Raw genomic sequence first — 14290 nt, 5'->3', positions numbered from 1 at the left:
CAACATGCCTTCCATGTTCCTTGCCGTGAGAAACATCAAGCCGGAACACCAGCAAAGGGCAATACGAGTGAGAGCAGTTCGTGTGTTTGAAGTTCCTGAAAAAAGGGGAGAAGGTCAGGTTAGTAAGAGCATGGAAGTTGTGTTCCATGATGAAGAGGTAATTTTAGCTATTTTCACATATGATTTTGTCTACTAACTCCTGCCATTTTATCTAATAATCTTACTGTGTTTTCCTATCTATAATCTTCTCATATAATGTTCTTTCAATTAAGCTTCTATAACTGTTTTGCTGTGTACATTTTGTTTACTATTGTATTCGCAGGGAGACTACATTCATGCGAGTATCATCAAGAAAGACATTGTCAAGTATAAAGATATAATCAAGGAAGGGAAAATTTATGAAATAAAGAACTTCATGGCCTCTACAAACTACTACGTGTACAAGATTACAGAGCATGGTTTCCTGCTGAAATTTAACTACAGAACACAAGTCAAGGAAATACATTCTACTGGCTTTCCTTGCAAAATGTTTAGATTAAAGAGTTTTGTGGCTTTGAAAGATCCTGAGGATGTCAATGACAAGGAGCTGATTGGTACTAAATTTACATTTCCAAACTGCTAATATCTTCTTTATTATACTTTTAATATAATACTGCTAATATTTTGTTCGTTTTGCAGATGTTATTGGAAGGGTAACTGAGATTTACAATCCTGTTGACAAGATTGTGGGGGGAAAGGCTACCAAACTAATAGACTTCCAACTTGAAGACAATGCGTAAGTTTATTAAAATAAATTTGATTACCTTATAAATTCATGCAATTTTTTTTAATAGTTTTGGTTTTTTTCTGTTTCTAATGTAGTGATAACACCATCATGTGTACACTGTGGAATGAACATGTTTCTTCCCTGATGCCTTTTTACAATAGTGATTCTAAAGAACCACTGATTGTTGTAATTCAATGCTGTAGGGCCAAAGTTGTGGGTGGTGAGTTTTTATACTATTTTTTCTTCTAATCTATATATTCAAATACTGTATTTTATATCATAATATATATCATAATATACCTCTAAAAATACACTTCTCTATTTTATGCATTTTTTTAGGTGAAGTGAGAATAACCAGTTCCTATGATGCTACGAAGCTGTGGTTTAATGAGGATTGGGAAGAGTTTAAAGAGTTTAGGTCAAAGTAAGTTCCATCTTTTATATTTCTCCTATTTTTTAGTTTTCTGCTAATTGTCTTGCTATCTTTATTAATGTGTGCTATACTTTGTATTTCTGAATTAACACAATCCATATATTTCATTTTATCATCTGAATAATGGAGAAAAAAAAAATATACTGTGTATATATACTTAAATACCATGTTGTACAGTGTACTCAAATATATTTGAGTACACTGAACTGCATATCTAAATAAAAGATAGATAGTTTAAATGTTGTCTACTCTATTTTTGTAAGTTGTTTTAGACACATCTAACTAAGTTTCTAATGTTTTGAAGCATGAAAGCTCAGGGTACTCCAATGCGGAGTCTCAGTACTGGCACACTGCATTCCAACTCTACAGGCATTAGTGATTTTCATAATGCTTCTGTTATTGTGACTAACTGCCATGACATTAAGAAGGTGAAAGAGGTAATCCACATACTAAGCTATCAATCTTTTCTGTAGTTTGATGGGACTGAAATTATTAACTGTTATATATACTTATGAAATTGTTTGAATACTATAGGATGGGGACTATTATGTTGCTGCTGAGATTCTCGGGTTAGATTTTGAGGATGGTTGGTACTACTTATCATACCTGAAACTTGGATGTAATAAGAAGCTTAAAGAACAGGAAGGGACACTTTTCTGTACTAAGTGTAAGAAGAATTGTATGATGGGTCAAGTTAGGTACAAAGTTGTTGTTATTGCTCTTGACAAGTTTGGAGATGCTCCAATGTTGCTTTGGGATAGGGAAGTTACAGAGCTTGTGGGTATTCCTGCCTCTATTTTGTATGCAAAATACAAGGAGGTAAATTCTTATTACCTAATGTCTGCATTTTTTGGCCTAAACTGTTTACATTATCTGTTCTTAACTTGGTTATTTGTTCACTATCTAAACAGCTTGATGTTGAAGTGCCCCCTGAATTGGATGCTATAGTTGGTATGAAGATGCTGTTTAAGATCAACTTCAAACTTGCCCAAAAGATGGGTCCCAATTACCCATTCAATGTTGTTAGGGTTGTAAGGGATGAGCACTTGCTTAAGACTTATGCTGACAGATTTGTGGAGCATGAAGAGCAAGACTTAATGTCAAGGATGATTGATGAGGAAACTAACACTGATGCAGTTTCTGGAGTAAGAATTTCTAACACTAAATTTTGAGATTTTTTATTTTTTTGGTTACTAATAGTGTTGTCTGCTTTTCTTTCTAATAGGAAGATTCGATTGGGGTTGAAGTGAACAGTCCTGCGACTGTCGAGCCCTCGCAAAAGGAAGGAGAAGACAATGCAGAAAATGTTGGTGCTATTAAAAGGTCACTTTTGGATGAGTTTTCATCATCCAAAAGTAGGAAGAAGTTGAATGACTCAGAAATCAAAAAGGAAAAGATGTAATTGAGATTGATGGTTGAAAGAGATTGTTGATAGCCGGACACTATCCAGACATTTTTTTTTTGTTTTTCCTAATACTGTGGTGTGACAATTTTTTATTTTCAGTTTTATGGATGGTTTATAACTTTTATCTAATGCTTTTAGTAATTTCCTAACTGTTTAGTACAATAAATTGGTGTATGTACTGCTATTCGAACCTGTTTTGGAGTTTTTCTATTTTTCCTTTCAGGTTTTTCAGAAAAAGGATGAAAGGTGTCCAAGTTGCAGCAAAGATGTTAGGGTTTAGGGTTTTAGAAGGCAAACAGGATGGAAATACTTTGGTAAGCAATTTAGAGTTTGAAGTTGTGTTTTTCATATGTTCCTATTGCCAACTCTAAGACTTTATATCTAAATATGTTGTGCCTGTTTTGCAGCAAACATGCTAGGTGGCCAAGTTTTTAGAAGGCAAACAAGATTGAAATAGTTTGGCAAGCAAAGTCGGTTTTAGGGGTCCACAGGATGTAAATAGTTTGCCAAGCAATTTTGACTTTGAAGTTGTGTTCTTTGTATGTTCCTATTCCCAATTCTAAGACTTTATATCTAAAATATAAAGTGCGTATAAAATAGATTTTGTTTCAATTACCTATTTGCACAATCAGCTTGACTGTGTATGCAATTCTAAAACTTTACATGTAAATGTACTGTTCTTAAAAAAGGGTGTTAGTTGCAATTACCTATTTGCACAATCTTCCTTTACTCCGTTTGCAGCTATCCAAACAACTGCTCTTCAAGCTGGAATCCATCAATGTGTTCTAGCACATTTAAATAGATATCAGATAAAAGCAACTAAAAGAAGAATTTTGTCAAGTCATTTAGGTCATGTAAAAAAAGGGTGTTAGTTCCAATTACCTATTTGCACAATCTTCCTTTACTCTGTTTGCATCTATCCAAACAACTGATGTTCAAGCTGGAATCCATCAATGTTTTCTACCACATTTAGAAAGAAATCAGATAAAAGCAACTAAAAGAAGAATTTTGTAAGTCATTTACATTACTGTTTTATGTAGATATAAAACAAACATTCTACTTTAAACGGAAAAATGTTTTTATCCTACACAAATCTGACTTTTATAGTAATATAAAATCCAATAATTTAAAAAAGCCCAGATGTCAAATACAATAGAAATACAAATTGATTAACACTGTCAATACTTGAGGACCATTTGTGACACAAAGACATTTTTCAACGTGTCTATTATTAATAAAATAAATTTGTTTCTGCCAATAAAAAACAATTAAATAATCTCCTTATACATAGAAGAACATTATACCAGTTTTAAGCAAATAGTAAAAAAAAAAAAAAAGGAATTTATATTACTGTTTTGACAAAAAAAAAATGAGAATCTGCTTTTAAAAAAGAGTTTATCATGCAAAAAAAAAATCACTTATAGATGAACCAAGTCTAAAATACTGCATCAAAAACAAGATGTCAAAGACAATACAATTATTAATAAAATAAAGGAATTTGGTCGATAGTCGAGCACCATTTCCCGAACAAGGACATTTTACTAAATGTGTCTAATATTTACAAAATAAAGTTAGTGCTTGCAATATAACACAGTGAAAGAATATTATGATATATACAGAATAGTTATACCAATTTTGACCAAAGAGAAAAAAAAAAGAAGCTATTACCATTACTTTGCTAACATTACTCAATTCTATACTTATATAGAACCAAACAATGCACCCAAATTAAAGGCCAGTGATGGAACAATATTGCCTTACAAATTAAAGTGAACAAACTTACAAACTATGCAAGTATATCCATACAAACTAATCTAACTACAGCCAAGTAGAGAGGAAGTCTTAACCTATTTCGTTGTATGACCCTATTGCTTTTAGTGGTCTTTGATTGATTGTTTTTTTTATGACAGCTGCTCTTCAATTTCTTCAAAGCTTGATGATTTCATTCTAATAAGAATAACAACAAAAAATATTGTTAGAATTTGTGTTCAGGATATTTAATAAGAGGAAAAGCATACACTCGCATAAAGTGAACAAAGTTACAAACTATGCAAGTATATGCATACAAACTAATCTAAAGACAGCCAAATAAAGATAAAGTGTTAACCTATTTGCTTATATGACCATAATGCTTTTAGTGGTCTTTGATTGCTTTTTTCTTTTCTGGGACCCATTCTTCAATGTCTCCATAGCTTGGATTATTCCATTCTTAAAAAAAATACCCAAAAAAATTAAAATGGTTAGAATGTGTTCATAATAATCATTAAGTACAATCAAATAATCCATGTATGTGTTCAATGTTCTTAGAACAGTCTTACAAACTGTGCAACTATAACAGTGCAAAGTCATCTAATGTAACACCAATCAAGATATAGTCTTAACTTATTTTATGATGTGGCCGTGGTGATTATTTTCTGCTTGCTGCTCTTCAATTGCTCTAAAAAGAATAAAAAAAAAGTTAGACTTTCTGTCAAGAATAAATAATACCAACACATACATTGAATAAATTGTCCGGCACATTTAGAAAGAAATTACATAACAGCATTACAATTCAAGATTGGTAAATTAAATAACATTAGTGTGTTAACTAAAAAAAAAGAAAATATACTTTTATTTGAAGAATAATGTCAGCCACTGCCATAAGAGAAAAATGAATAGTTCTAGAACCAGTGAGTAATTGGGTGTGTGTTCCATGTTCTTACAAATCAGCTAAAGAAATTGGATCAGTGGGAAATATTGGCCTGTTAAGTATTACTTAATCATTCTTAGGAAAAGAAACACATTTCCTAAACATTAAATACAATTGATGGGCTGCTATCATTACTATTAAGAGAAAACTCTTCAGTTCCAATCCTATTTTCAAAATCCAGGCAAAAGTAAAATAAAGTACAATGAAGCCATATGATCAGCTTTGCCCCATCTAACTACCAACACAGTTCTCCAGTTTCAGACCAAAGGTAAAGACACAAATCACATCTACATTTTCAAGTAAACACAATAGACAGAGCAATGAGGAAAATCACTAAATCAACAATTTTAGGCATCAAAAGGAAACCAAGTGATGAAAATAAAGGTAAGTTCAAAACTTATCTTTTTCAGACTTCGAATTAAGCTTCATTGTAGCATCCTCTTCATCTGCGGTTCTGTTTATGCTCTCTATCTCCTCAAAAAATTCCAGTATGTTCATAAAAAACAACATGATAAAGTCGAAAACAGGTTAGGGTTTGTGTGAATAATAATATAGCTATACCATTTTGAAAATAACTGTTAAACAGTTAAGAGTACTTTCTCTTTGGTGTTTTTAGAGCAACATTACAAAAAATACGATTTAGAACCCTAATGGCTATGAAGAGGACAAATCTGAAATCAAAAAAATTCAGCTATGATTGTTGATATGCATGCATAGATCAAGAAACGTAGATCAAATTTAGAATAAACAACAACGAAAAGTAGGAAACCTAAACAAATTTAGTGTAGATTGACAAATTAATAATCTTAGAATTGGAGAATTACCTTCACTGAAACGCGATTGCCACGATTTACCGTTGTTGAACATTAAGATCTTTCACAGAAAGGAAAGATCGGGATTGTGTACTGCTAATCGGATCGATGCTAAGCGAGACCCGACTCCAATTTCGCCGGGAAAAATGTTCAATAAGAACAGTTGAATCGGAGATTAGGACTTAGGACTGATCTAGATTTAGGCTTGACAGAGAAAGATAGTAAGATCGTAGGGATAGGTGAAGAACAGATCTCCGATTCAGACATGAGAGCAAGGAGAGCTCAAGAGAAGGAAAAGGGTAGACCCTTCTTCCTCTTCTCTCGAAATTCCGACAGAATAAACAATAATATTGGATATATTATTGTATATATATATATATATATATATATATATATATATATATATATATATATATATATATATATATATATATATATATATTATATGCGGAAAATTATATATATACCGAAAATAATATATTTAAAGAGTTTAAAGATATAAAATAATAAATAAATATATAGATATGTATATAGTTGTTTATTTATTTATTTAATTTTTAATTGTTATGCGTAATTAATTAGATATATAATCTTAACAATTGTAATGGTATTTATTGTGGACAATGTTATACTTAAGATTTTGTCAAATAAAATTAGTGTTACTATATAGCCATTACCATTTCAAGTTATATATATATTTCACAATTAGATTATCCGTAAGGTGTGTTTAGTGGCACACCACTAATTTGTAAATAATTGTGCGGTAAATCTTTAACAATTTGAAATTAAGTATGTACTGTTAGTTGTATTATGTGTAATTCATTTTTATGATTTTTAGTTATTTGGATTATTATTAAATTTAATGTTGTATTTTAATTCGCAGAAAATGAATTGGGCAACTCATTATCAAGGAATAATTCTGATCAAGGAAAACAACAGTCTCCGACAAGAAATCCTGCCCGCATTCCTCTTGGAGGGGGTTTGTCTCAAAACATCACACCCTTGAGTAACGTGACTAACGGTAAATCCACTAAGTTCAATTGATATAGCATCGTTGTGAATTTATAAAACCTTTTTATAAGTCTACTTATTATGTAAGTCTTATTTAAAACAATTACAATTTACAATCATAAGCTAGCGTAATGAATAGCATTATGTGTGATTAATTTAAAAAATGTTAACTGTTCTACTTACTGTTGTTTTTATCCTCTTTTAATTTTTTTTTTTTCATACAGCAAATAGTTTTTTCAAATCATCATTAATGAATAATGCTGGTCAAGGTAAGGAGCAACATACGCCAAATCATCCTGCCAAAAATCCTTTGGGATGTTGTTTCTCTCCAGATATCACACCATTCAGTACCATCAGTAATGGTAAATCCCAATATATGAATTGATATACATTCATTGTTAATTTAAATATCCTTATATTATTAATTGTTCGAAGCTGTTTGTAAAATTAAATAGTATAATTATAATGTAATTCATGTTTAATATCAATTTGTAATTAATTGATTAGGTGTAATTAATTGATTACATTTTACTTAATCATATATAGTTTTACATTGCTATTGTATTTAAGTTAGAATGTGGATCATTGTGTACATAATTCTATTCGTTTACGTATTAAAGTTGTGCAATTGATTTTTTTTTTTTTTTTTGTGATGTGTATTGAATTGTTTCGAGTTATAATTATTGGAATTAATTCTTAAGTTAATGGTATATTTTAAATCACATCAAATCATTTCGGTTACTCATCTTTTATGAATAATGCTGCTCAAGATCAAGACCAACGTACGACAGCTAATCCTTACACAATTCCCCACCGAGGATGTTTCTCTGAATATATCACACCATCGAGTAACATCACTACCGGTAAATGGCCGGTGTTGAATTGCTATACAATCATTGTGAATTTAATTATAATGTAACTCATGGTATATATAAGTATGTGTGGAATTGTAATCTCACTATTTTTTGCCTTATATATGATTTATTTTTTAAAAATAAATTTTTAATTTTTTGTTGAAATAGTTAAATTTGTTTTGATATGTGTAATTAATTAAATAGATTTTAGTTAGTGAGTTACACTCTTTTCTCTTTTATTTCTATTTATTTACAGTGCACATATTATTGTGGACCATGGTCTACCATGTGATTTTTCCACTAAAATATAATAATGTTTTTACAGTTACATTACTATTTCATATTCTAGGTTAGCATAAACTATAATGTTACGTGTATTTAATTTATAATAGTAAGAATTCTATCCTTTTTATATATTCATTGTTAATTTAAATATCGTTATACTGTTATTTGTTCGAAGCTTTTTGTAAAATTAAATGGTATAATTATAATGTAATTCATGTTTAATATCAATTTGTAATTAATTGATTAGATGTAATTAATTGATTACATTGTACTTAGTCATATATAGTTTTTGTCGTGCTTGAATTGTATTTAAGTTAGAATGTGGACCATCGTCTACATAATTATATTCAATTACGTATTAAAGTTGTGCAAGTGATTTTTTATTTGGTTATGTATACTGAATTGTTTCGAGTTATAATTATTGGAATTAGTTCTTAATTTGATGGTATATTTTAAATCACAGCAAATCATTTCGGTGGCTCATCTTGTACGAATAATACTGCTCAAGATCAAGACCAACGTACGACAGCTAATCCTTACACAAATCCCCAGCGAGGATGTTTCTCTGAATATATCACACCATTGAGTAACATCACTACCGGTAAATGCACTAATCTGAATTGCTATAGACTCATTGTGAATTTAATTATAATGTAACTCATGGTACATATAAGTATGTGTGGATTTTTGGGTGATATATGATTTATTTTGGAATCTCAATTTCTAATTTTTTGTTAAAATAGTTTCATTTGTTTTGATATGTGTAATTAATTCCATAGATTCTACTTAGTGAAATACACTTTTTTCTCTTTTATTTCTATTAATGTTGAACATATTATTGTGGACCATGGTCTACCATGTGATTTTTCCACTAAAATATAATAATACTTATACAGTTAAATTACTATTTCATATTCTAGGTTACCATAAGTTATAATGTTAGGTGTATTTAATTTATATTATTAAGAATTCTTTCCTTTTTATGTTACTACGTGCTACCAAATTATTTTTTTTACAGTACCATAAAATGTAGTGGTTTCAATTTTTGGTCACTTTAAATATTGTTATTCTTTAAATTGGTCTAATATTATGTATGTGTACAGTACGGCAATCCAATACACAAATAGGAGATGAATTTGCAATTCGTAAACCATTAGATAAATATGCAATTGTCGAAGACCAGGTAACAACCAGAGACTTGCTACCTGCCTTTGAAGATGAAAGTAACAATGCGGTGAGCGATGTCTCAAATCAGAACATAGCTGGTACTAAAATACTACCCTCTGGTGTTTCAAACAAATATAAGTAAAGTACATATGGTCAGTCTTTCAATATTAAAAATAATTTTTAAATGTTTTTTAATTTCAGATGCAAATTTATCGGGTGACGCTGTACGGCAGACCTCGGGAATTGGGACATCCTCTGGTCCACAAAATGGTGTGTATGTTTGTTTGTTTTATATATACAGCAAATATAAATCAGTAGTTAAATTTGTATATATTTGGTTTCAGGTCAATACTGCGATTTTGGCGATGCAACAAATCAGTGCGTACATTGTGGGGCTATGTTTTGGTTTGAAGAAAGGAAGAAGAATTTGTCAACAAAAGCATCGCCACTGTTTATGTTGTGTTGCAACAATGGGAAGATCAAATTGCCGGATAATAAGTTGCCACCAAAAGGTATATTTGATCTCTTTTTCGGCAATGACGAATTATCAAAAGAATTTTTACACAACATTAGGACCTACAACAACATGTTCTGTTTCACATCCATGGGTGGAAAAATTGACAAGAACGTGAACAAGGGTGGAGCACCTCCAATTTTTCGATTAAGTGGTCAAAACTACCACCTAATGGGCACTTTACTTCCAGAACAAGGCAAAGAACCTCATTTTGCCCAGTTATACATATACGACACGGCAAATGAAAGGAACAACCGTATAAATGCTGTGAGGTAAAGAAGTTTCCGTAATTACACATTTGAATACTATTTTTTATCTAAATAAATATCAATTCCAAGTATATGTTGTTGTAGGGGTATTGGTGACCAAGATGACATTCATGTAGAAATAGTGAATGTCATTCAGAAAGACCTGGATGAAAATAATGTCTTGGTTAAGTCTTTTCGCATGGCTATGTCTGAGTTGGATATTAATCCATGTGCCGAAGTAAAAATAAAGTTGTTGGGAAAACGAACTAGAGATGCTAGGACATATAATGTGCCTCAAGTGTCTGAAGTAGCAGCTTTAATCGTTGGCGATCTGGATACCAGTATTGAAGAGCGTGATATTATTGTTCAATCGAAGGGTGGCCAACTACAGAGGATTACTGAATTAAATCCTTCATACTTACCACTGCAATACCCTATTCTGTTTCCATATGGCGAAGATGGTTATCGGGAGGACATTGCATTCGCCGACGTAGTCGGCAGGCGCTCTTCTGGTGGTAGACAAAGGATTAGCCCCAGGGAGTTTTTTACTACCGCATACAATCTAGACAGTCAGCTCCAAGTACCATATTATTTGCAAAGCGGTTGTTCCAACAATTCGTTGTAGATGGCTACACAATGGTTGAGTCTGGAAGGCTAATTTATATAAGGACACACCAAAAAAGCCTAAGGTGTGAGAGTTACAGTGGATTAACTGATGCTTTGACGAGGGGTGATTTAAGCCCTGCAGCCCAAGGTCGTAGAATAATACTACTTCGAGTTTTACTGGTGGTGCTAGATATATGATACAAAACTACCAAGATGCAATGGCAATATGTAGATGGATTGGATACCCAGATTTATTTATAACCTTTACATGCAATCCGAAGTGGCCTGAGGTGCAACGCTTTTTAAAAGATCAAAGGTTGAAGCCAGAAGACCGGCCGGACATAATTTGCCGCTTATTTAAGATTAAGTTGGATGCTTTGATAGCTGATTGTCGAAAGAATCAACTATTTGGCCCTGTTGCCGGAGGTAATATTTTGTTATTTTATTTTAAATCAATTAATCTAAATAAATTTTATGTAATTGCTTAACCTTATTATGTTTATTTGTATGTTGTTACAGTCATATATACAATTGAGTTCAAAAGTGAGGTCTTCCGCATGCTCATATATTGCTTTTTCTGGAGAAAGTAAAGAAGTTAGGCAAGTTCTCACTCTAGACAACATAATTTCAGCAGAGATTCCGATGAAAAGAAAGAGGCTGAGTATTACCAAGCGGTAGAGGAATTTATGATGCATGGTCCATGTGGAAAAGCCAGGACAAATTCTCCTTGCATGGTAAATGCACGATGCTCTAAACATTTTCCTAAGAGATTTGTTGATAGTTCTACGTTTGATGACGATGGTTACCGGTATATAGAAGGAGAGACAATGGCAGTGTAGTTACAAAGAACGGGATCGCCTTGGACAACAGGTATGTGGTACGCACAATAGATATTTATTGCTCAAGTACAAGGCTCATATAAATGTCGAGTGGTGGCAACCAATCAAGGTCAATAAAGTACCTGTTCAAGTATGTTAACAAGGGTCATGATCGAGTAACAGCCGAATTTTACAAAACAGGCAATGATGACGAGAATGGCAAAGCAGTAGATGAGATAAATATTGTACTATGACTGTAGGTACATATCCCGTGTGAAGCTGTCTGGCGTCTATTTGGTTTTGATATACAACTTCGTGCGCCTTCGGTAGAGAGGTTAAGCTTTCACCTTCCTAATCAACAGAGTGTGATATTTGCAGATGATGATGCAGTTGAGAACATTGTGAATAGACCTACGATAGCACAGAGCATGTTCTTAGAATGGTTCGAAGCTAATAAACATACCCCAATGCCAGAGAGCTTACTTATGTTGAGATGCCAACAAGATTCGTTTGGAAGAAAGACCTTAGAAAATGGAGCCACGAAAGAAAGGGTTCTCCATAGGACGTATATTCTATGTCCTCCAGCTACGGGTGAAATCTTCTATTTGAGGTGTTTGTTGAACAAAGTACGCGGCCCTAAAAGTTACGAAGATTTAGGACTGTAAATGGAGTCAATATGACTCATTTCGAGATGCCGTGTTAATGCAAGGGGTTTAGTTGATGATGACAACGAATATGTTGATGCAATAGATGAAGCCAGTAGTTGGGCGTCAGCTGATCAATTGAGGAGATTGTTCGTGACATTACTAAATGAGCAGTTGCATGGGGAAACTGGAAATAGTTTGGCATGCCGTTTGCAACATCTATCAGACGATGCCCAATACAAAATCCGTTCACAACTGCAGAACAGAGGTAATCGTACATTTTTTTTAAGAGTATTAAGTCAAGTTTAAAGTATTTTGGTTATAACACAAATTTTTATATATTTTTATGCAGATTTGTGTTGACCGATTCCACAAAATGAACTTTGCTTTAGTTCAGATTGAGAACTATTATCTAATCATGGTAAGAGTTTGAAGGACTATCCTGAGATGCCAACGGCCAATTTTGGTGCGTTCCATATTATTGCAAATAGGTTGATTCAAGAAGAATTAGCATACGATCGTGGGGAACAGGAGAAAGAGAACCAAGAATTGGTAGGCAGTTAACAGACGAACAAAAGGCAATATACAATGAAGTTTTAACTGACGTGGATCGCCAGGAAGGTGGGTTATTCTTCGTTTCGGGTTATGGAGGGACAGGTAAGACTTTCTTGTGGCGAGCACTTTCTTCCGCATTAAGGTCTAAGAGTCAAATAGTTTTAAATGTTGCTTCTAGCGGCATAGCTTCGGCTGTTATTACCTGGTGGCCGTACGGCACATTCCCGGTTTGCTATAACGATATCTGTTAATGAAGATTCCACATGCAACATACGGAACGGCAGTGAACTGGCGGAACTTCTTGTGCAAACAAAGATGATAATATGGGACGAAGCCCCAATGATGCATAAATTCTGGCTTTGAAGCATTGGATCGAACTTTGCGGGATTTGATGCAGTTAGTAAATCCAAGGAGTTCTGATATGACATTCGGTGGTAAAACAGTTGTTCTGGGTGGCGATTTCAGGCAAATTCTACCAGTCATTCCAAAGGGTACTAGACCGGATATAGTTCGAGCGAGCATTAGCTCATCCTATCTATGGCAATCCTGTAAAGTCCTGAGGCTAACTAAGAATCTACGCTTGAAAACTGTTGAATCTATATCCGAGTGCAAGGAGATCGAGGAATTTGCAAAATGGATAGCTAATATAGGTGACGGAATTATTGGGTGTCAACTTGAGGGGGAATCAGAGATTACTATTCCAGAAGATTTGTTGTTAAAGTGTGAAGATGACCCTATTGCTACAATCGTTGATAGCACTTTCCCCAATTTCCGAATGGGAATTGCCGATTTGTCATATCTTAATCATAGTGCAATTTTAGCTCCAACATTGGATGTGGTAGATGCCGTTAACCAATACATGAATGACCATAATCCTTCTGAGGGTAAGACATACCTGAGTTGTGATTCTGTGTGTAAGTCAGATGCCAATGTGGACATGTTAGCGGATTTGCACACTCCGGAATTCCTGAATGCCTTGAGATGTTCTGGAGTACCAAATCATGCTTTGACATTGAAAGTTGGATCACCTGTTATGCTGTTGAGAAATATTGATCACACATTAGGATTATGCAACGGTACAAGGTTGATTGTTACAAGGTTGGGTGACCATGTGTTGGAAGGCCAAATCATGTGCGGTACAAATGCAGGAACTAGAGTATTGATTCCTAGAATGTCTCTTACACCGTCAGATACCAATTGCCTTTCAAATTTCAACGAAAGCAATTTCCCTTGATGCTATCCTATGCTATGACAATCAACAAAAGTCAAGGACAAACGCTTGCTAAAGTTGGGTTGTTGTTGAAAAAACCGGTCTTTAACCATGGACAACTATACGTAGCTGTTTCAAGAGTTAGTAACCCCAGGGGTTTGAAAATTTTGATTTGCGGTGAAAGTGTACCATATCTTAGTAAGACTAAAAATGTTGTGTACAAAGAAGTTTTCAATAATGTATAATAACAATTAACAATTTCTTTCAATAATA

At 33.1% G+C, this 14290-nt stretch overlaps 2 protein-coding genes and 1 long non-coding RNA gene across 3 annotated transcripts in view; 2 read left to right on the top strand and 1 right to left on the bottom strand.

The window, feature by feature from the left end:
- The window catches only part of LOC109156815, a 29939-nt gene extending 16124 nt beyond the window's left edge, over positions 1-13815 (top strand). Inside the window, exon 5 of the mRNA XM_019304674.1 lies at positions 13799-13815. The gene's annotated coding sequence lies outside the window, so the exon portion shown is untranslated. The remainder of the gene's footprint in view (positions 1-13798) is intronic.
- On the top strand, positions 5-3023 carry LOC109156722. The gene is made up of 11 exons (XM_019304557.1): positions 5-157; positions 323-593; positions 679-775; positions 862-986; positions 1106-1190; positions 1504-1636; positions 1734-2018; positions 2111-2344; positions 2425-2597; positions 2828-2918; positions 3012-3023. The coding sequence occupies exons 1-11, from the start codon at positions 5-7 to the stop codon at positions 3021-3023; spliced, it is 1659 nt and encodes a 552-aa protein (XP_019160102.1).
- LOC109156818 lies at positions 3322-4803 on the bottom strand. Its single transcript, XR_002050120.1, has 4 exons — positions 4712-4803; positions 4452-4551; positions 3487-3564; positions 3322-3389 (listed from the first exon to the last, which is right to left on the bottom strand). It is a non-coding gene; the product is annotated as an uncharacterized LOC109156818 (long non-coding RNA).
- Positions 13816-14290: the final 475 nt, after the last annotated feature.

The sequence above is a fragment of the Ipomoea nil genome, unplaced genomic scaffold, assembly GCF_001879475.1.
Source record: "Ipomoea nil cultivar Tokyo-kokei standard unplaced genomic scaffold, Asagao_1.1 scaffold2759, whole genome shotgun sequence".
Taxonomy (NCBI): Eukaryota; Viridiplantae; Streptophyta; class Magnoliopsida; order Solanales; family Convolvulaceae; genus Ipomoea; species Ipomoea nil.
The sequence above is the reverse complement of the archived record's forward strand: the minus strand, read 5'-3'. Positions and strand labels throughout refer to the sequence as shown.